We start from the raw sequence: 22484 nt of genomic DNA, 5'->3' as shown, positions 1-22484 counted from the left end.
GGGGCGCGTGGAACAAAGTCCTCCAACTAAGCTTTTTTTTTTTTTTGTATGTAATTTTAAAATTAAAAATTGTGAGGGTTTTGGTGATGATATGAGTAACGTCCGAGGGACGACCTTTTCCGACTGCGTAGAGTCGCTTGCTTTTTATTGGGCTCCTTGTGGGGTCGGCCCACATTCTTCAGTTAGTAGTTTTTTAATTATTTTTTTAAAAAAAAAAAGAGGAAATAATTTTGTGACGAACATTGAACAAAGGCTTGGAATATCCGTCGACGGAAGATGATGGAGTTCAAAACATGTTTGGGCAAATGTATAGGAAGATATCCGAGAAAACAACAAAAGAAAGAAATGAGGCGCTCTAAGCTTCATATTACAAAACGAGAAGAGAACAAGAACACACCACCACCAACCACATCATAATACACCCAAATTTTCTTCCTTTCAGTTAAACAAATGGATCCAACAAAAAGACTTGTTATAAAAAGGAAAGAAAAAATAACACATTGGTCCTGCATAACGGAATCAAATTAACCCCAACATATATATATATATATAATCCATATGAAGTGAAATCAACATAGAAAATCCAGATCAAGGCTCAGAGCCTTGGTCATCATCCTCATCGATCCTGGGGACAGGGGCGGAGTCGGTGGGCTCTGGGGGAGGGGTGCTGCCGGAAGAGGTGCGGCGGTGATGGTGGGCGGACTGGAGGACATGGCTGTAGTTACCTTTCTCGAGGAAGAGCTGGTTGAAGTGGTGCCTGCAGTAGAGGACTCCGTCCAGGGCGGCATAGGACGAGTGAGTCAGTGGACATCCACCGTGAGCACACCTGAAACATGTCTTGTGGTAGCATTCTCCTTCCATCGTCACCTGTTTGTTCATCGCCATTTCTCTCAGATACTTTTTAAAAAGAAAGAGGAGGAATTCTATCCAACAAACCTACCTTCTCGAGAGGGTACACGGTCTTCTCGCAAGCGGCACACTTGTCCAGGGTTCCACTGAAGAGCGATGATAGCTTGCTTGGTGTCCTATTCTGTTGTTGTTTCAACACATATTTCTCTCTTGTTATGATGCTCAATACCGAAAACTTAGAGGGAACATTTCAAAAAACAAAAGGACCTAAATTTCAGACAATCCAAAAACGAACCCCAACTTTCAGACACCTTAGAAGATTTTGAGAAAGGGTCGATTCTAGTATTAATGCCATTGTAATCGCTGATGATGTAACATGCAAATTTTCAATAGTACCCCCATGATGCAGCATTCGATCGTTTAGTCCCACAAGGGCGTGACACATAATCTGAAACTATTCTCATGATCTGTGTATAACTATGTTTTGGTAGAGATCCTATGGATCAATCATCTAGTAGGTCTTAAGAGAGGATAAAACAAATAGGGGTTAATGACTAGCGTACCAGCTCCGGCTTCTCGGATTTTCCTGAGGGACCAAATGATTCACGGTTAGCAAAAATTAAAAACAGATACGAAAGAATGATTCATCAAAGAATAATTTTGTATGATAGGTAAAATGGAGAGGATAAGACAAAAGAACCTGTTTGAAAATTTTTGCTGAAGTTCCCTGATTCCTTGAAAAGTTGCTCAAAGTGAGTCTTGCAGTAGAGGACTCCGTCCATGGAGGAATAGTTGCTCATCTGCCATCCAAAGTTACATTTCCCATCAGAAATTATGAGAAAGAAAAATGATTATGCATGCATACCTCAGCCTGTTGAGTGAGATTAACATATTTCGGAATGTAGATGTACATTTCGTAAACAGATTCAAATTTGACCACAGATTAAATAGGAAGGGACTGATCTTGAAAAAAAAGTGAAAATGTGGTTTCCGAGATGTTTCTCGCGAAACACACAAATTTCACATTGATTTGAAATTGCCAAACACAAAATCTGAAGCAAGACTGATGGGGATCAAGGTTTATCTATTGGGAAACATGAAGGAAAAACAAACAATGAACAGAGAGATAAGATAAAGATGATACATACCACAAGGGTTCCTTTGCAATGGCTGCACTTGAAGCAAGACTTGTGGTAAGGCATTCCTTCAAGGGTCAACATGTCCACCACATACACAGTCTTGTCGCAAGCATTGCATTTGTCGAGGGTTCCTGTGAATGACATTTTGTTTTTTTCCTTCTATTGTTCCTTCTTTAGAAACGGCTACAAGATCCTGAATGATCCGGTTTTTTCTTTAATCAGATCAAGAGATTGTCTGAGGGATTTTATTAAAGAAGGAACAAAGGTGTTTCCACAGGAAACCAAAGGATTTTAACCTCAGACAAAGGAGGAACCAGCTATGTCTTTTTCTTGTTTTATACAAAATCCTGAGCTGTTGTGAGATTATAACGGAGAGTTTTTTTTCCTTTTTTTCTCTTCCATGTTTTTTTCTGGCAACGGTGGAAATTGGATGAGACAAAATTAGGTGGAAGAGCAAAACAAGGGCTGTGGTTTTTGACCAATTCAACACAGAATCTTAAGGAGGATGATAGGTAAGGCAACTGTACCTTGCTATTTCATGAGGTGGTGCAACCCATGTCCGGATGTTAGTGCCTTGCATTTGCATATCTGCAAGCCAAGCCTCACTTTATCATTATTCACATTTAACATTACACACACACACACACACATATATATATATATATATATATATATATATGTATATATAGTATGTACTATATATATATGATACGCGACTCGTGTAAAAGAACATCATCATCATATCCAGTTGTATATATAAGATGTTTTACTAAAAATAACTTGAAGTAAATTTTTCTAATTCAAATTCCATTCGTAAATGCATTTACACAATTTTCAAGACACATACGTGGACTAAAATTCGACACTTACATAATTTATATGGAGAGGTGTGTATGGACCTGGTGGAGTAGAGAAGGCAAAAATCCCTAGAATAGTATCATTATTGGAAACATACTATTATATAGACCATACTTTGTGTTTGCTTTTAAAATTACAAATCTCAAAATTGTAAGCATATATTTCGTAGAGAAAATATGAGAATAATATTTATCTGAGTCATTAATAGATAAACATAAGCATCTAATACAGACTATTTAAGCACATAAAAAAGGTAAGGGAAAGTGGTTGGGACATGGGAGTACCAGAAGCTTAATCAGGGCAAGACAACATGCTGACACAGGATGAGATCTGAGATGGCCTTCCCATGTCGATCCATTCTTCTAGAACAGTTGACTCCACCGTCTAGAATGTTCCGGACCACAACATTCAGAGCATGAATCCCTCTAACGTCATATATCTCCACGGTGACATTTTCATCAATCCGATTGGAATCAATATCCAAAAAGGAAGAGGTTTGTAACAGAACTGACATCGCACCCTTCACCCACTGAGGAGTAATGACGAGCTTAAGGCGCTCCACATCTGGGGGGTGATGTGGTATTATAGAGAAGTTCACGTCATTTCCTTTGTCCCCAGCCCGACCATGAGCAACAGTGTAGAGTGGGATTTTCTGGGAAGATGGAGCAGGAGCAGGGGCATGAGAGAGAGGGACTGCAAATGAATCCATACAAGAATGGCCTCCAAGTGTGAGGGAGGAAGTTTTATTTTCCATATGGACCTACACATACGATGAAACTTTTGTTATTATTGGACCATAGTTTATGGTTGTACACAGGATAACCAGATCTATAAGCCAGAATTTGTTGGCCGGTCTCTGCAAATATGGATCAGTTAAGCAACTTCATTTGAGCAAGTACTTACCTTGTAAACTTTCCCTGCGGTAACAACTTCAGGACGATGTTCATGGTTCACTGATTTTGACATGTCGGTGTGCTGTACTCCAGTTTTCCAGTACAAAGATTCTCGGTTGACCTGGATATCCGAACAAATAACATCAGACTTGATCTTGCTTGTTGCAGCGCTACTAACAAAAAGTTGCAAGAAAATAAAACATACCAAACGCTTTTCAAGAAAAATCTCCTTTCTGTATCCTGTGCTGCATTTAGTTACAACAAGTAGCCATGTCAACCAACAACAGACCATTTACACACCACATTTTCTCTTTCCTCAAAAGCAAGTCGTCAATGAAAATGGGATTTTGCCAGTACAAAAGAATTCAGCACAAGATATAAGAATATAACCATTATGAAACACACATAAAAGCGACGGGATATATGCACGTATCAGTTCCTTAATCCTACAATTTCTCAATTTACCGTTTGGTGTTTGATTACACTAGATCAAACGTTCTACATCTACATGGATCTAATATTACAGATCTAGGATCTTTTTATTCTTACATACATTCGTTATGGGTTAGCATATGGAAAACAAAAATGTGAGAGCCATATGGGTGTTTATTTGAGTCTATGGGCTTAATGACTAACAGGGGTAGCGAAATCATGTGTGACCAAATAAATACAGGAAGCTATACACTTCACAGCTTCAGCAACAATAATACTGTCATAAGCATTGGATTACTTACCTTATACCACCACCACCAGCTGGCCCATTCGTATATAAAGCAGTAAACTCTTTGGTCAACTGGAGAGCATGTTCCTTCCGTTCAAAGAGCCCATCCATACGTAACCTAACATCTCTACAAGGCTGCCAAGATGATGATTCGGCACTATTACTTGTTGCCTTCAAACTATCGAGTCCAATCACATAAGAAAGGATACGGTGATTAACACCAGGAACAGTTTCTTCCATCCATGATCGAACCTGAAAAATAAATAGAAATTTGGTGCCAACGTGTTAAGGAATGAAGAAACAACATTAGCTCGACGCAATAAGGAGTCTTTCTGAAGAAGCAAACTCAAATCGGGCCAACAACTTACCAGAAATTCAGAGGCCCAAGCACGTTGAACGCTTCCATTCCCTCCATAGGATATCTCTCCCCATCCTTTCCATCCATAATCCTGACAAGAAAAATATGGATCTTAGGATAAGACTTGGGTTCTTCTTCAGTACTGGTCTAATTGTGCCAACATCCTCTATGAAGAAACAACCTTTGGAACCAACTGCAAGAGTTTCTCAGGAACTTGTACTGCATCAACAGATGGTTTTGCCCCGCTGCATTGTACTTTACAGTCTGATAACGGGAGGAAAGAAACATCTCGTATATCAATCACCTGCATCGAGCATATTCACGTCAACACTTTCGATAGTGCTTCTAGCTCTAATCTTCTTGATTTTGCATCTCTGACTTACCACATCAGGTGTAATGTAATTACCGGGATCAGCAACCTCATAAAGAAGTTGCTCAGCACAAGTACTTGTATTTAAAACCCCACCACTACCTTCAGCCTTTGCCACACATATTTTTCCGTCGCAACTAATTTCTGCATAAGGAAGGGACAGATCTAGGAGAAGAGGGAAAGGCATGTCTCTATATTGGTCACCTGCAGGTGAAAGGACACAAGAAAAAATTGAAGATTTAATCACTAATAGCAGCCATGGAACTTTCTACTTGCATATAAAGACAAAACTCACCTGGATGCATGAAGTAACCACCAGTGAGCTGACAACCACACTCTAGAAGGTGGCCAGCAAGAGTTCCCTGAGCTAGCAGCTCCAACTCATCCCAGTTCCAACCTAATTCATAAACCTAATTATGCAAACAAGGAGATCACCAGTCCATATATAGCAACAAAACAGCCTCTTCTATCTAATCTAGGCAGAGGAAAAAAGAATTGGTGAACATGACTATATATCTCAACTGACTTGCAAATCCAAGAGCAGATGTCTGTGCAATATAGTCAGGCTCATTTATTGAACAACTACAGCGGTAACAAGTCCTCACCATTGGGGCTAAGAATAAGGCGGCATCAGCAACTCGCGAAGTAATTATCACATTTGGCTGATACTTCTCCAAACATTCGACAATAGGAGCAGCTCCAAGATATGTGCTAGCACCCTTTACCATGTAGAACACACCCACTTGTCAACCACAGGAATGGAGACAAACTTAATTATAATGGCTATGTCGCTGTAATAATTCGAAGTTGAAACTCCTCCCTCACAGAACCTACATATTACATCTCTCACATAAACTTGTTCATGTCTTGCAATCCATTTGAATAATTGCATCATCTGATTAAACATTCCATTTGAACATTAAAGTAGAAGCTAGAAACCGGAGCATACCCCCTCAGAGAAGTTTTGAACATCAAAAGACGGTCCGGAACCTATACCAATTTAAACCAAGCGGGCAAAAGCTAAGTATTGCATCTTTTTAGAATGATACAGAAAACTAGTGGAAAGAAACTACCACTATTGGAGAAGAAAATGCCTTCCACGATTTTCTGCTACTACCTGAGTCAATATTCACCTCATGAGCGACAGCCACAGAAACATTGAGCCCTAATTCGTTGGCCAGCTCAAGAACCTTCTTCTTTGCCCCGGGAGGATCCACTACCAAGACAAAGGATAGTTCATTCGATAAAGAAAAAGCATCAAATTCATGGAGAAAGGGCTCCAGCACTTACTTGCACCCATGTTGGTGATTATACAAACGCCTTTCTCCAGAGCTAGTGGTAGTAACATTTGCATCCATTCCGTAACTGAAAAACATCATAAAATCATGGCTAATCCCGAAACTATAAACATGACATTCATCTTCAGTTTATTGCTTTGTCATGATTATCCCAAACAATAAAACAGTTACTGATGCTGTAACCCATCCAACGAAATAGAATCTCGATTTGATGACAACAGCAGCAGCCAAAAGTCGAATGAGGACCGGAATCATACCACGAGAATCGTAGCCATCACCACCAGACGCCCTGATCCGCCACCGATCAGCCAACGTCCGTTCGGCTAAGCACTCCAGGACAAGATAGTGAATACCTTCGACTCTCTGAAGCAACCTGAGAGCCGCCATGGGTCTATCACCTCCGAATCCGGCTCCACAACCAACGCAAACCCTATCCCTTCGCCTCTTCGGATTTTCCCTCTGCAATTCCATCGTATCACTAACAGCTCTCAGCTAACGGGAATACACCGCCATGGATAAGCAAAAGTAGAAGAAGAATCTCTTACCAGCGTGATGACACAATTGCGGAGGTCGTCGTTGCCATCTAGCTTCGCCATAAGAGTACGACTGGAGAAAATTGGAGGAGATCACGATCTGTACGTAAGTTGGATGAAACCTTGCAATCTTCTTGGTTCTTATTTATTAGTACCTTAGTCTCTTGTGGGCATTTCACTCAAATAAACCAGTTGGCTAGCACGAATTTATGCGGTACACCACCTAAACTAAACATAAGGTATTAATTTTTTTTGAAAAGATTATATTACCGAAATTTGTAATTTATTCGTTCGAAAACAACTTTATTATTGCGACTTCATAATTAATTCTAAATACAGTTACAATTAATTCTAAACAAGATGACAAAAAATTTATCTATCAAATTTTAAAAATAACTATATTTTTTTTGCACTTTCATATTCGTACCATCATAATACTTCTTATTTTAATTGTATATTAATTATATGTTAATCGTAATAAAATCGTAAAAAATAAAAAATAAAAGATATTTTGGACTTTTTTAACCGAAAAGTGGTGTAAAAGTTAAAAAAAAATTTAATGGTGTACCGATGAAATTTGTGCGACCCAACTGGGTCATTTGAGTAAAATGCCCGTCATTTAGGCTGAAAGACGATTTAAGTTGAGGAACTTGTGGCGTGTTTTGAAATGGTTATGTTTTCATTTATTAGTAACTTGGTCTTTGATTTCGGACGTCTTTGCTTTATTTCATAGCAAATGCAAATGATCTCCATCCGCATTCAATCCTTGTTTCCAACACAAAAGGTAACGTGATTATGGCCAAAGCTCACCTCGCTAGGATCTGTTTCTTGTACTTCAACTTGAATTCCATCAAGTTCTGTCCTTTGAGCTCATCTTACTCCCCACTTTCCATGTATACGGTGACCTATACATATATGTGTGTATAACACAATCTCCCATTTTTATACAAAATAGAGGCTGCATATGCATTTGGTTGGTATCAGACATTACAAAAAAAAAATGAAACATAAATTAACGGGCTCTCTTAGAAATTCACCCTGAATTCAGCAGCAAACATGGCTTGTACAAAATTACAAGGTGATGGGATGAGTAAGTTATGTCTCAGCAACTCGACTGCCTAACTCTCCCTTGGTAATTGGGTGAGAGCTTCTGTACTCTTCCTTTGTCATTCCATAGAACACAGGTTCAGTGCCTCCAAAGGTAACGAAATTCCACCCAAAGGCAGACCCTCCAACGACCGGGTCTCCTCCTACGCTATTGTTGCCTTCGGACTGATGCTTCTCAGACAAAGCTCCGGTCTGGAACGATTGCATTTCAACTGATTTCACGCTGGCATCCTGCAGAATTTGATCAACTACATTTCCATTTGACAAGGACTGGGTTTTTGGTGCGTCCTCGCATTTGGCTGGCTCTCCAGTCATTTGTTGGTAAAGTTCAAGCACAAGCTTCATCTCTGCAATGACATAATATCACTCAGCATCAATTCGATCACAGCAAATAGACAAGCAGGGCTCTGGAGCTCACTTTCTTGAACTTCTCTGGCTGCCTTGCAGTTCTTGAAGTCGGGAGTTCGAAGCAGCTGCACGAGACCAGCGGAATCTTAGGCTTTACATTCCCTTTTCCCCACAGCAAAGAAACCCAAAACCAGCAAGGAAAAAAAAATGCTTAGATCCTATCATTCATCCACCAAATTCCATCCAACATGGCAACTTATGCAAAGATGAAAACTTTTGGAAAGAAATTCAAGTGACCATAAAACCCAAAAGGTTAGACGCATTGCTCGAGGCAACAATGAGGGACATAGAAACAATCAGCCATCAGCTTCCAAGTTGTACGAGTAAAGCCCCAGATTATTCCTACATAAATTTCTAAAGCATTTCCAATTGCAGGCATCCTCTCGTCTATCAAAAACAGATGGTATTTTCCTGGAAATAAAGTCCCGAAATCTGAGGAGAACTAAGGGAATTTCCCAATTCCGAGCTGAATTTCGCTCAACAGCAGTCAAACCATACCTCTAGAAAGAGAGGGCGAAGATCTCTGACGATGAGACGCATCTTGAAGTACTTGGAGTTCTCGATCTGCATATTGCACTCAAGCGGTCGTTTTCGGCCCCTACCCTGCGCATCCATAATTGACGGCGTAGGCTGCTGCGTCGCGGACGCCGTTTGCGGAGGCGGAGGCTGAGGTCCGTCAGCCGGAGGCGGAGATACATGAGCTGAGGCCAGCGGAGGATGGAGATCATGAGACGCTGCCGGCGTTTCTACCGTCGAGCCTCCTGGTGCTAGCTTAGGATCTTCCATTCGTACGGTGTTCTGCAACCTGGCAGGAAGCAAATCTCCAAGTTCTCTCCACTCGAGAGTTTCAGAGGTGCACCGAAAGGTAGCCGTCGGAGAGACGCCGTGTGAGTATAAGGCTCTCTGTTTTCTCTGTTGGGCCAAGGCCCATTGATGATTATAAAACCGTCATCGGCCTTTAAACCGATTGTACGCTTCGCTGTTTGGATGATGTAAAAACGCTACAAAGCTTGTTCCTTGAAATGCGAAACGTCATGCAGTCTATGCGAGGGTGACAAAAGCGGTGTCTTGTCGTCTGCGTTAAACGCAACTGCATGTTGTGTCGTCCAGGTGTACATGACACGTCCTGCATTCTGTCCCTAAAACATGTAAGCGGCGTACAACCATCGGGAAGGGCGAATAATAGGTTATACTTTCTAGGCATCTCCTTCTCCATCTGCAATCGACAAAGCCCTTCGTCGCCTGCGCTTCTTCGTCGAGATGGATCCCCGAACCGATAAGATCGTGAGGAGAACGACAATGGTGGCGACCGTAGTTGCTTCCTACTTCCTCTTAACCGCAGATTATGGTCCCGAGCCCAACGTCCTTGATCCTGTAAGCTCTGATTTCTGCTCTGGCATCCTGATTGGTCGATGGTTTTTTAAGCTCTTTTAGATCATCTTCTTCACAGATATTTCATAAATTTGTCCACCGTTGACTACCTTCTTTCATAATCTCTTATCAATGTTTTCGTCTCTTCCGGCTGTCTCTGTCATGCCATTATGGGCTTTTTTGTTCTTCGTCATCAGTGTCCCGAGCAATTAAACATCTCGTCGAGGATACGTACATATAACCTATATAGATTACTGAGCACGGATGCTCTGTGCAGAAACAGCACTATCTGAGGTTCTTACCAAGATGAGATTTTGCGAGTTTGCAGATTAAAAGGAGGATATTATCAGCTCAAGATTCTCTCAAAGGGTTCATCTTTGGATCGAAGAAAGAGCAATCGGGGAGTTCAACCGACAATCAACACTCCGACAGCAACGCAAAATAAACATGGCACATACAGTTAGCGTAGATGTGTTTTTCTATGTACAAGTGAACACCATTTGTCTAGTTTCTGGATGAATAAAGGTGCTCATATTTTCCAATTTTCTCCAATCCATTAGTAATCGTACAATAATCCATTGCCCACCCTTTGAGCAAAGATTAAATCTTTGGACAAACCTAGAAAGTCCTCCATTTCAGTCCTGTATATTCCTTTTGACCTTGCTAAATGCACGACATAAACAAATTCAGACAAACCTGTCCTACCAATATGAAATAAACTCCATCCCAAGTTTGATCTTCGTGAACAACACACTTACTCCCCTTTTCCTGCTACACAACATGGCTGAGGAATGTGATAGTATCGAGAAATGCTACCCAGTGTAAAACTAAAATACGAGGCAGGCCAGGGAAGAAATTCAATACTCGATCAGACACAAATCGCCGTGAATCGGGAAAAACAAAATATCGAAATTCAGAATCGTAGAGACTAGAGATTACCGACCGTAACGCTTGAGCACGACAACTTCAGCGATTCGCTTCAGAGTTGAAATGTGTAACCTCTGCAGCAGGGGGACATTTTCCAGGAACTCGACAACTGCAAAACCGAGGCAACAACAAGGGATCAATCGGGGAAGGTGCTTTCCTTGTGCCTTGCTGAAAATCTCTCATCCTTTTACTTTTTTGTCCTCTCTTATACGCTTCGAATTTCTCGGCAGGCAAAACCGGCTTACCTGTCTCGGTATTCACGGCGGAGCCGGAGCTACGGGAGAAACGCCAGCGTTAACGGTCTGGTGAGTGGCTAACAAAGTCCGAGTCTTTCAAGACACACACTATATGAGCATAATGTTTCAGCGTATGGAACAAACAATGTTTATAACTTTCAACATGGCCCACCGAGGGTTGCAATATATGGGCCTTACTCTTAAAGCCCAATACCTTTGCAACTTGAGGTTATAGAATAAGAATAGATGGACCCAAATCCAGAAAGTTACCAAAATGGGTCATACACCGACCCATGAAACCAACATCAGCTTCAGCCTCGTCACCTTCCAAGACCAATGTGGCACGTTCCTTGCTGTCGCGGGATGCTAATGGAATCTTCCGAGCATTTCCGGTGAGTAGATTCTTATTTCTCCACCCACCATCGCCTAGAACCCGTCAATGTAATGGGGTTGACTTGACTGTAGAATCACTAGCTCCCTTCTCTCTCTCTCTGGTTTTTTTTTAGTTGAACCAAGAAATGAGTCGAAATCGCTTGATGGGTCGTCTTCTGATGCGGTGATCACCGATTTCGAGTTACATCCGTGTCGATTTCTGCCTCTGCTCAGTCATCCTTTGGCCTTATGATTCAGTCTCTTTTCCTAGAGGAAGATAGAAAAAAATTGCAAATCCTCCGGCATCGAGTTTTGATGTCGTCTTTGATCATTCTGGAGGATATAATTCGGTCCTGAGCAGATACCGAATTCACATCTCAGTTCTGGGAATCTAATGTTTGCTAGATAGGTGCGTCTGTCCATGTCAATACTGTGTGGCGTTCCCATCCTTGAATGCGTATACTGCTTGGGTTGTGCCCATTGGGTGTGGAGGAAATGCCTCTACACTGCAGGTCACGAGAGCGAGAACTGGGGATTATCCACAGCAGAAGAGTTCGAACCAGTTCCCAGGCTCTGCCGCTTAATCCTGGCCGTCTACGAAGATGATCTTCATAATCCCCTCTGGGCCCCTCCCAGCGGTTATGGCATTGATCCCGACCAGGTTGTCCTGAGAAAACACTACGACCAGACACAAGGCCGCGTCACGCCTTACATGATACACTTGGACCATGACAATGGCGATGTAGTGTTGGCCGTAAGGGGCCTCAACTTGGCCAAAGAGAGTGATTACGCCGTTCTGCTTGATAACAAACTTGGGCAGACCAAGTTTGACGGTGGGTATGTTCACAATGGGTTACTGAAGGCAGCCATGTGGATTTTCGAGGAGGAGCACGAAGTTCTACTCAAGTTACTCGAGGAAAACCCGGGTTATTCCTTGACGTTTGCTGGCCATTCCTTAGGTGCTGGGGTCGTATCTTTGCTGGTTTTGGTTGTGGTTCAGAACCGGGATAGGTTGGGGAATATAGAGAGGGAGAGGATAAGATGCTTCGCTATTGCTCCTCCGAGGTGTATGTCTCTTAATCTAGCTGTGAGATACGCAGATATCATAAACTCTGTCGTTCTACAGGTGAGACGATCATTCATAGTATCATTCTCTATTGATGCTCACATCCCTTCTGATTCAACTGTATGGGCTGTTCTGACTGAAATAGGATGATTTCTTGCCTCGGACAACCACAGCTCTGGAGGATGTCTTCAAGTCAATTATCTGGTAAAAGATAGTATGTCCTTGTCTCCTTTCAGTTTCCAAATTGCTCCATGATTGACCTGCAATTTCACAGGAAATCCATGCGTTAGGCACAAGGACGAAACATTATGCATCAGCGTTTGAGTAGGAAAATGAAACTGATAATCTTGTTGTTGACCTCCTGATCGCGCAGCTTGCCATGTCTGTTGTGCATTACGTGTTTGAAGGATACTTTCACATTTGAGGAGAAGAAGCTTAAAGATCCCAGGCGGCTTTATGCTCCTGGTAGGTTATACCATATCGTGGAGCGGAAGCCCTTAAGGTATTTATCCGTACTCACATGCATTGATGTCATTTCTCCGACCTGACGATGGGTTTAGAACTCAAAAGCCTGCCCTTCTGCAGATTAGGAAGATTTCCTCCTGTTGTGAGGACGGCTGTGCCAGTTGACGGTAGATTTGAGCAGATAGTTCTCTCCTGCAACGCAACTTCTGATCATGGCATCATTTGGGTCGAAAGGGAATCACAGAGGGCTCTTGATGTGAGTACCCTAAATTTTGGTTCTTGAGACTGGTTCCGCTTTTGGTTCTTCCTGTCCTTGAATCCTGACAGAACCCATATTCTCCGGTTTGAACCTTTTTAATCAGTTGATGCTGGAAAAGGATCGGATGATGCAGATTCCAGCGGAGCAAAAAATGGAACGTCAGCATTCTGTTGTTGTTGAACACAGCGAAGAGTACAGAGCGGCGCTCATGAAAGCTGCTGCTCTTGACATACCTGTATCTCAATCACCACCATCTTATGGAACATTCCACGAGCCAGAAGGGGAAAGCTCAGCAGGATCAGGCAGAGAAGGCTGCTCCTCTTGGTCCTTGATGAGTATGATAAGAAAATGAGATGACTTCATAGATCAACCATTTTGTCCTGGATAGTTGTAGAACTGGAAAACATGAAGGCTTTAGGGGACAGGGCTGTTGTAGCTGTAAATGTAGAGCAACAGGGATGTTAGTGTAGTAGATGAAAAATCATCATTATGAGGTTGAGATTTAGTCAAGTAGATTGAAAATTCATCATCCTAGAGATTGAGATTTTTTTTTTACCCAAGTTAGAGATTGAGTCTGGATGTGAACTGTGAAGGTGATCCTTTCACCATATGGGGAGATGATAAAATATTGTCCAGCTTTTTGCGCCACATCCTGTGCAGTTGCTTGCAATTCGTTTCATTCATCTGTGGAATCACAGCGACATTATTCATATCTCAAGGGCAGCTGCAAATGTAACAGATAAATTCCAACACCAGAATTTCTTGTTTCAAAACTGTAGTCATGCTTGGGCTTACATTTACTTCATGCTTGGCTTTGCTGAGTTTATATGCCGTGGTGTTTGATATCTAAGCTCTCCACATGGACCAAGAACGACTCCAATTTCAGAGATGACTCCATCCTCCAAAAAAATTCATCAAATTCTATACGGACCTGCCCGCAGAGTCAAAGCTTTCCTTTGAAATGCAAAACTTGATCATCGACCTAACAAAACAGGCAAGATTCGCTCAGGTGGAAACTTTCACACCTATTACCACACTATAAAACAATTTTCCCTGAAATCGCTTGATGGGTCGTCTTCTGATGCGGTGATCACCGATTTCGAGTTACATCCGTGTCGATTTCTGCCTCTGCTCAGTCATCCTTTGGCCTTATGATTCAGTCTCTTTTCCTAGAGGAAGATAGAAAAAAATTGCAAATCCTCCGGCATCGAGTTTTGATGTCGTCTTTGATCATTCTGGAGGATATAATTCGGTCCTGAGCAGATACCGAATTCACATCTCAGTTCTGGGAATCTAATGTTTGCTAGATAGGTGCGTCTGTCCATGTCAATACTGTGTGGCGTTCCCATCCTTGAATGCGTATACTGCTTGGGTTGTGCCCATTGGGTGTGGAGGAAATGCCTCTACACTGCAGGTCACGAGAGCGAGAACTGGGGATTATCCACAGCAGAAGAGTTCGAACCAGTTCCCAGGCTCTGCCGCTTAATCCTGGCCGTCTACGAAGATGATCTTCATAATCCCCTCTGGGCCCCTCCCAGCGGTTATGGCATTGATCCCGACCAGGTTGTCCTGAGAAAACACTACGACCAGACACAAGGCCGCGTCACGCCTTACATGATACACTTGGACCATGACAATGGCGATGTAGTGTTGGCCGTAAGGGGCCTCAACTTGGCCAAAGAGAGTGATTACGCCGTTCTGCTTGATAACAAACTTGGGCAGACCAAGTTTGACGGTGGGTATGTTCACAATGGGTTACTGAAGGCATACACAACCCCAAGCAAACAATTTCGTGGCAATCTACAGCCTTACACCGCCAGCATAACTAGCGATAGATGAACTAAGGAGCCCTTAAAACGCAAGAAACCAAATCGATTTCCGTAGTTACCAGTTGAATGATGCACATATTGATGAACACTGTCTGATAGTCCTCTCTATCCTCTCCTATCCGTCTCGGATTCACCCAAAACTGCCATCTAGAACTACGAACTCCAGATTTGTAAGGCACTGAACTAGGAACTCTGGGCGAAGCCCACGCTGCAGCTTCGAATTCCATGCTCAGCGGATTCCGATCATGAATCGAACTAACCGAAGAAACCGCCGTCCAAATCTTGAGATGTCCTCCGAATGCGCTCTCTGTAGTTAGTACTCTAATTTTCCTGGAAAATCGTTCCCGAATTCAAACTTACCCGGAATTTGAACAGGTGGAACAGCGGTTTGTGGCGGGGGGAAACGAAACCCACGCGAAGCCGTCCCGGCTGTTCTATTATTATGGATCCATCCAAGCAATTTGAATTTTGATGGTTCTCGGCGGCCCGTCGAGTACAAAAACGTTTCGTGACGGGCCGGTTTTATCGGACACGTGGCATATATAACTCATACTTGGGCCTAGAACAAATGGGCCGAACATATACGACGACATTTAGAGCCCATGTATCCAAAATCTCAAGCCTTTCATTTTCACAAAATTAAATAATAAGATATTTAAATCCAAACATAATAAAATACTAATTAGGATATTCAATATTCTTTTATTAGAAAGAATAATCAAATATTTCAAAATTCCGATCCAGTATAAAATATATAAGAATAGATGTATAAGATTCCATGGTCAGAATGAATAATCAAATAGGTCTTTTCCTTAAAAAGGGAAAGGAAATAGCTCTAATCTGAGTAATTAATTTATGTAAACATTTATAAAATTGGTTCGGAATGGTACTTTATTCAACCCTCGTGCAGATGAAAATGAACAGTGAAGGATGGGAGGAAGACGCGGACAATCTCGTTGTCGGTTTCTGTCCGGTCGCTCATAAATGCACACTAACCGCTACACCTAAACGGGGACTTTATTTCGCATTCATTTCCCACTCACGTCACAGCTTTTCGAACATTACATTACCTTGTCTGACTCACCCATTTACTCGTCTCCACCAGACACGCCCTACGTTCATTTACTGTCCAAAACAAATTTAATTTCTATCTCTTCCACATCATCTCGATACCTAATTTTTTTTTTTTTTTTTTTTTGATAATCCGGAAGTTCACCGGACTTTTGATCCGACTAGATCTCCTAGAAGACCGAAAAAACCCAGGTGAATGCCCCTCTCCACACTTGGGTTTAAACCCAGAGTGAAAACATGCTTTACATGTTCTCTCACAACTAGGTCACGCAAGTTTAGGTACGATATCTAAATTTTAGTTAAACACGTTTCAATTTTCAGATTTTTTTATCATTTAACAGAAAATAATATGTCATCAGATGAAACACAATAGTTGTGTCTTTTTTAATACATCACTTTTTTTAGTATTTACAAAATAATATTAATATATCAAATCACGTAACGTAACAATCTTTAATATATGCTAAAAACGTCTAGAACACGTATAAAATGAATGTTACATCCATCTTATTCTCAAATTGTTATTTCAACTGATAGACTATTTGTTTAGGGACATAGTTATCTAAAAAAATTGTCACTTTAATCTTATGATTGGACATTGACTCATCAACTGTGAAAGCCCATGATGCCCACTTTTCATGTCATCGTTCTATTAGGGACTAAACCGTTAAATCATGGCAAATACCAAACGTTAATAAATTAATTTTTCAACACAAACTTCAACAAGCAAAATAAAATTCATATTTTTTTAATGTTTAAAACCCTACATATATGATTATTACTATTATCATCATCGTCGTCGTATAATATCCTCACATGGAAATATTCCAAGGCTATTGTTGTTTATTTACTTTTTTTTAAATCTATTTTATAGGCTGAAGCGTATAAAAAACATTTTGAAATTATAAATACTAATGCATAATGTACAACGTTTGCAGTTCAATTATTAAGAATATCATTGGATTCGGCTGAATGTAAAATATAAGACATTATATGTAGCACTTACACTTGGACTTGTATATAGGATACAAAAATAATAAATTATATGGCTTATTACTTGGAAAATAGTTCCAGTTACTATAACCGACGTGTCTGCGAATCATGTCCCCTTCATCTCCCCTATCATCTTTAATTGGCATCTCTTTATATATATATATATATATATCCATCGCGACATATTGAAATGATTGTCATTTCCCTGCGGATGGTTTGCTCGTTAAAACATTTTGTTTCCTTCTCAACTTCCAAAAAGAATTTTTGTTTTGTTTTTTCATTATTGTTCGGTACTTTTGTGGACTTGTTTTAGCAATTTTTTTTATTTTTAAACACGTTTTATGCGTGTGTATAAACATTATATATATACATATATATCTTTATTTAACAACATATGGTAAAAAATTAATTAAAAATTATATAAATATATATATATGCACACGTATCTAGAAATTTCATATGAAAGAAAATATAGGAAAACAAGTGGTGAAAACAGTAGATATATAGATTTTGTTTTTATAATCTTTTTTAAAGTGATCATCATATTATTTTTTGTCTTTACGGCAATAAATGCGGTAAGAAACCCAATTTGAAGCATCACTAAATAATGTGGGCATCGTGTCGAGAGATGGAACAATTATTATTCCCACCTGTCTCTTGCTCCTATCCTCTCCCCATAAATTTTGTTTTTCACGACAACTTGTTAGCTATTTTTCTTACCGTAAAACAATAAAAATATTAAAAGTAAACCGTTCAAAAATATTCGGCAATACTTGTTAAAAGATGTCCACAGACAAAATGCAAAATGCTAATTACTCCCTCCGTTTCAAAATATTTGTAATTTTAGGTTATTTTCTATGTCATTCTACATTTTCAAGATATTTTTTTACAATAGTTTTCAATTTTATCCCTATTAAATTCTAATAAATTATTAATGATAACATTGTTTTTATCATTAAATAAGGGTACATGACATTTTCTATTTTTTCTAAAAAACTGTAAAATAATCTAAAATAATAATTATTTTGAAACGGATAAAATGTCAATCGATTAGCGATAAATAATCGCGATACAATTATTGCCGTCACATTAACTTGTCAATTAAGTATATAAGAATTTTAAGACAAATCACGCACAATATTGTAATACGCATAAATATATGTGCGCCTGGAATGTGGAATCTTGAAGGGGTGTGAATCCCACCTTGTTGCCACTACATATTTATGAATGTACGTTCTTTGATAAACCTTCATTAACTATGCTCATACCAGTTATATTTAAGATGCTGTAGTCCAATAAATAATACTTATCATTAATGAGAACAAAACAATTTCATTTATTTTATATGCAAACGTACATATGTATGTATGTATGTATATATATAACATACAATTTATAAGCTCCGTTGCGCAATTCAAAGGCTCGTCAACACATTCGAAGTTGCACATACTCTCTACATCATCCAATGAGATGATCGAGCTGGTGATATTTTCTAACAACAAATAAAAATAATAGTTATTATTCTTTGAACTAATAATAGAGATATATTTTCATTTTTTTAAAATATACTTTTTTGAAGAAAGAGATTGTTAATCTGCATTTTTTTCAGCATCACACAGTCTAAGTGCGCGACCTTGGGTTTCAGCGAACAGAATCTAATGCTACATATATGACCCAAGTCAGCCTCTCTCTCTCTCTCTATCTCTCTCCTTTCCCACAGCCACTGCTACCAGCTTTAAAGGCAGTCTTGATTGGGCCATGCTGAGAAAGAGAAAGAGGATAGAAAAAGATAAAGCTTAAGACTTTGTTTTTTTTATTTTATTTTTCTTTTAAATTCATCTTCAATTAATATACAAAATACAAAGCCTTCTCTTTCTTTGACCCTACTGTACTATATAGGGTGTTTTTTTTATTAGCATAAAAGGGCCGCCTTCAATAATAATATACAGATTAAACACTCTTGAGGGTGTTTGGTGTATATAGTTTTGTGAAGTCGGTCTGGAAATGGGGGATTATGAGGAAGGAAACGATGAAGTTGAAAGACACAGGAGATTGAGAAAGCAGCTCGCAGTTGCCGTAAGAAGTGTGCAATGGAGCTATGCGATCTTCTGGTGCTCTTCACCCACTCAACACGGGTAATATATAAACGACATCTTAGGGGTTTTCTTTGCTTTCCATTCTCATGCCCCTTTGATCGTAAAGTGAACCCTAGCTAGAAACTCTGGAGTATACATAGATATACGACAAGATTGCCGTTCATCACATATAATGTAATTCGGGTCTTGGGAATTCGATCATTGAGCCGATATATCTCCTATCATACGCAGATCCCATATGGCATGTGAATATATATGTATATATATGCTGTTTAAATTTTTCGTTCTTGGTAAATGAAGACCTATAATAGTGTTTCTTGAGTAGGGTTTTGGAGTGGGGTGAAGGGTATTACAACGGGGGCATGAAGAAGAGGAAGAAGAGTTATGATGAAGAGATGGATGATGAATTCAAGGCTCGCTGTAAATACGGGCTGCTAAGAAGCAAACAGCTCAGGCAGCTTTATCTCTGTATGCTCGAAGGAGACACAACACCGACTGCTGACTACGGCACGATCTTGTCGCCGGAAGATCTCACGGATGAAGAGTGGTATTACTTGCTCTGCATGTCCTATGCCTTCTCTCTCGGCCAAGGGTCTGCTCTCTCTCTCTCGTATACACACACACACACACACAAGTGTGTATATATATATATATATATATATATATATCTGTTATATATGAGTATGTCGCTTTTTCTTTTTGCTTTTATTGACAAGTGTGTTAGACCGGGTTTTACATTAATTCACTAAAATTTGCTCATTTAGCTTCTTTTACTTTGTCACAATATTTTTCTGCAAGTAAAATACATTTCTTTTAACATCTTTCACACTCCCTGTGCTTTAATTATCATGGAGCAAGATCAATAAGAATCTTGACATTGTACATTAATTTGAAACGCTCGGCATGCGTGTGTTAGCTTGCCAGGCATAAGTTTGGCAACTGGCGAGACCATCTGGCTTTGCAACGCCCAGTACGCGGAGAGCAAACTCTTCACCCGATCTTTACTAGCAAGAGTAAGCCCCCTTCACTTAGACGTTTTTCATGCATGAGGACTAACAGTACTAGTAGAACCGAGTTCTTCTGACTCTTCTGTCTTATTGGCTTTCATGTGATCTCTCCTTGCACTGTATATGTTCTCTTGGAAATAGAGCGCCTCGATTCAGGTATATATATATAAACGCCAATATATTAAACCCTTTTGGTCTTTTCGGGTAAGAAATCCAGAAATCACGCCCTCCTTCTCTACGTTCCATAATGTTTTCTGCAGACCGTTGTGTGTTTTCCCTTCTCAGGCGGTGTCATTGAACTGGGCGCCACAGATTTGGTACCACTTTTCTTCTGTTTCATCAAATCTCCCCATATAGCCATGGCTTTTTACATTGTATATGCTTGCCTCACACGTACATATTTGTTTTCATGGAAAATGAAAAGACTGCGGAAGATCACAATCTGCTTCAGCATGTCAAAGCTTGCTTCTTAGACACCTCCAAACCACACTGCTTTCCAGAAGACTTCTCCGCCGGCCAAAACACTAACAGCGACGATGATCACAACCGAACCGGGTTTTGGATCAGCCAAGAGAATTTTCATCAGCTCGGGGATCATTCAGAGAGGGATCGTCAGGTTACACTGGATTTGGGGTCTGAAGAAGACATGCATTATAGACGAACGGTTTCCACCCTTCTTAGATACGCTGCATGTAGAAGAAACAAACCTCAGCATCGCCCCCTGAATCTCCCTTCTTCTGATTCTAGTTCGAGTTTCTTGCGTTGGAAGCGACGTGGAACCTCAAATGTGAAACGTCAGCGGCAGCCTCAGCATCCACAGAATGGGTTGCGGAAGATCTTGTACAATGTCCCTTTGATGCATTATAATGATGATACGCAGCGAACATTTGAGAGGGAAACCTTCGTTCAGAATGAGGAAATCCCGATCGAGTACGGCGATTCTTCGGACCGAAGAAGAGAGAACGAGAAATTCCGGCTGCTTGGATCGCGAGTTTCTTGCGTTGAAAGCGACGTGGAACCTCAAATGTGAACCGTCAGCGGCAGCCTCAGCATCCACAGAATGTGTTGCGGAAGATCTTGTACAATGTCCCTTTGATGCATTATAATGATGATACGCAGCGAACATTTGAGAGGGAAACCTTCGTTCAGAATGAGGAAATCCCGATCGAGTACGGCGATTCTTCGGACCGAAGAAGAGAGAACGAGAAATTCCGGCTGCTTGGATCGATGGTTCCCACGGTAGACGAGGTAATATACATTTTATTCCTAATTGATATTATACCTTTAATTATTATCAATCATATCAAATCTCCATATATTGTTTCTATTTCAATAGATCCAAGTTAGAATCTTTGCTTTGTTGCACAAGGTTTGAGCCCTTTATCGAAGACACCATCAAACTGAACCTTTGACAAGCGACCTTGTGTTTTTTTTTTGCCAACAGGTGGACAAAGAATCGATCCTGAACAACACGATAAAGTACCTGTGGGAGCTAGAGGCAAGAGTAGAAGAGCTAGAGTCGTGCATGGGGTCGGTGGATTTCGTGGAAAGACAGAGAAAGACGAGCATTGATCCATCTGCGTTGATCGAAGGGACATCAGATAACTACGAGAGCACGAACCTCGTTGTTAATTACAGCACCCCAGGAACGGCGAGAGAGCATTCAGAAGTCAGAGTTAAGGTCAAGGAAACAGAAGTTGTGATCGAAATCAGATGCCCTTATAGAGAATACATCGTGGCTGATATCATGGAAGCTATAAGCAATCTTCACATGGATGCTTTCTCCGTCCGCTCTCACACACTTGACGGCTCCCTTGTGTTGAATCTCAAGGCCAAGGTATACATAAAGATACTGAAAATTATATATATATAAAAGATTTTGACTAAGATTGTTGACTGATTTGGTTTATGGGTTTTCCACAGTTCCGTGAGGCTGCAGTTGCCTCGGTCGGAATGATCAAAAGAGAGCTCAAGAGAGTTGCGGGTGAGTTTTAGAGCAACTATGCGATTGTTTCATCTTTAGAATGTCAGAAAGAAAGACGATGTTTTTTTTCCCAAAGGGTCCTCGAACCCACCTATACTAGGAGAGCTCATGCACGCCCCTGCCATTCTCTTCGGAGTTGCATCTCTGTCCCGCCACTATCTCGTAATTCACGGAAATCCGTTTGGACTTCCCGAAAGTAGGGACTATGGCGGGCCCCCGCTTTTAGACTAGTGAGGATTTCATGCATCCTTTCTCCCCCGTGTCTCCCCTCTAG

The 22484-nt window shown here is 40.6% G+C and overlaps 6 protein-coding genes and 2 long non-coding RNA genes across 10 annotated transcripts; 3 read left to right on the top strand and 5 right to left on the bottom strand.

The window, feature by feature from the left end:
- Positions 1-338: 338 nt before the first annotated feature.
- On the bottom strand, positions 339-2581 carry LOC104801447 (LIM domain-containing protein PLIM2b). Of its 2 annotated transcripts, XM_010524724.1 has the most exons (7): positions 2516-2581; positions 2285-2398; positions 1998-2181; positions 1550-1649; positions 1413-1435; positions 941-1030; positions 339-867 (listed from the first exon to the last, which is right to left on the bottom strand). In XM_010524724.1, the coding sequence occupies exons 3-7, from the start codon at positions 2130-2132 to the stop codon at positions 589-591; spliced, it is 627 nt and encodes a 208-aa protein (XP_010523026.1). In that variant the 5' UTR covers positions 2133-2181; positions 2285-2398; positions 2516-2581; the 3' UTR covers positions 339-588. The 2 variants fall into 2 exon arrangements, with proteins under 2 accessions (XP_010523026.1, XP_010523027.1); XM_010524725.1 differs by lacking the exon at positions 2285-2398 and having other exon boundaries at positions 2516-2577.
- Positions 2516-7179, bottom strand: LOC104801448. Its single transcript, XM_010524726.1, has 15 exons — positions 7032-7179; positions 6744-6945; positions 6479-6553; positions 6306-6404; positions 6138-6178; positions 5794-5907; positions 5484-5598; positions 5202-5392; positions 5000-5122; positions 4829-4909; positions 4474-4712; positions 3945-3984; positions 3750-3860; positions 3131-3606; positions 2516-2576 (listed from the first exon to the last, which is right to left on the bottom strand). The coding sequence occupies exons 1-14, from the start codon at positions 7080-7082 to the stop codon at positions 3142-3144; spliced, it is 1947 nt and encodes a 648-aa protein (XP_010523028.1). The 5' UTR covers positions 7083-7179; the 3' UTR covers positions 2516-2576; positions 3131-3141.
- Positions 7180-7941: 762 nt separating this feature from the next.
- On the bottom strand, positions 7942-9416 carry LOC104801446. The gene is made up of 3 exons (XM_010524721.2): positions 9033-9416; positions 8545-8599; positions 7942-8473 (listed from the first exon to the last, which is right to left on the bottom strand). The coding sequence occupies exons 1-3, from the start codon at positions 9318-9320 to the stop codon at positions 8115-8117; spliced, it is 702 nt and encodes a 233-aa protein (XP_010523023.1). The 5' UTR covers positions 9321-9416; the 3' UTR covers positions 7942-8114.
- A 275-nt stretch (positions 9417-9691) lies between these two features.
- On the top strand, positions 9692-10447 carry LOC104801441. Its single transcript, XM_019201031.1, has 2 exons — positions 9692-9908; positions 10234-10447. Exons 1-2 carry the CDS (start codon positions 9795-9797, stop codon positions 10348-10350), a joined length of 231 nt encoding a protein of 76 aa, XP_019056576.1. The 5' UTR covers positions 9692-9794; the 3' UTR covers positions 10351-10447.
- Positions 10378-11169, bottom strand: LOC104801442. Its single transcript, XR_769890.1, has 2 exons — positions 11078-11169; positions 10378-10941 (listed from the first exon to the last, which is right to left on the bottom strand). It is a non-coding gene; the product is annotated as an uncharacterized LOC104801442 (long non-coding RNA).
- A 519-nt stretch (positions 11170-11688) lies between these two features.
- On the top strand, positions 11689-13907 carry LOC104801445. 2 transcript variants are annotated; one of them, XM_010524720.2, is made up of 5 exons: positions 11689-12566; positions 12652-12710; positions 12880-13008; positions 13092-13227; positions 13364-13907. In XM_010524720.2, exons 1-5 carry the CDS (start codon positions 11862-11864, stop codon positions 13580-13582), a joined length of 1248 nt encoding a protein of 415 aa, XP_010523022.1. In that variant the 5' UTR covers positions 11689-11861; the 3' UTR covers positions 13583-13907. The 2 variants fall into 2 exon arrangements, with proteins under 2 accessions (XP_010523022.1, XP_010523021.1); XM_010524719.2 differs by having other exon boundaries at positions 13334-13907.
- LOC104801443 lies at positions 13054-13340 on the bottom strand. The gene is made up of 2 exons (XR_769891.1): positions 13236-13340; positions 13054-13163 (listed from the first exon to the last, which is right to left on the bottom strand). It is a non-coding gene; the product is annotated as an uncharacterized LOC104801443 (long non-coding RNA).
- A 5137-nt stretch (positions 13908-19044) lies between the features above and the next one.
- Positions 19045-22274, top strand: LOC104801584 (transcription factor MYC1-like). Its single transcript, XM_010524892.2, has 9 exons — positions 19045-19258; positions 19545-19811; positions 20136-20232; positions 20368-20382; positions 20487-20543; positions 20651-21213; positions 21246-21474; positions 21671-22063; positions 22150-22274. The coding sequence occupies exons 1-9, from the start codon at positions 19128-19130 to the stop codon at positions 22219-22221; spliced, it is 1824 nt and encodes a 607-aa protein (XP_010523194.1). The 5' UTR covers positions 19045-19127; the 3' UTR covers positions 22222-22274.
- Positions 22275-22484: the final 210 nt, after the last annotated feature.

Source organism: Tarenaya hassleriana, unplaced genomic scaffold (assembly GCF_000463585.1).
Source record: "Tarenaya hassleriana unplaced genomic scaffold, ASM46358v1 Cleome7, whole genome shotgun sequence".
Classification (NCBI taxonomy): Eukaryota; Viridiplantae; Streptophyta; class Magnoliopsida; order Brassicales; family Cleomaceae; genus Tarenaya; species Tarenaya hassleriana.
This window is presented reverse-complemented; position numbering and strand designations above follow the sequence as displayed.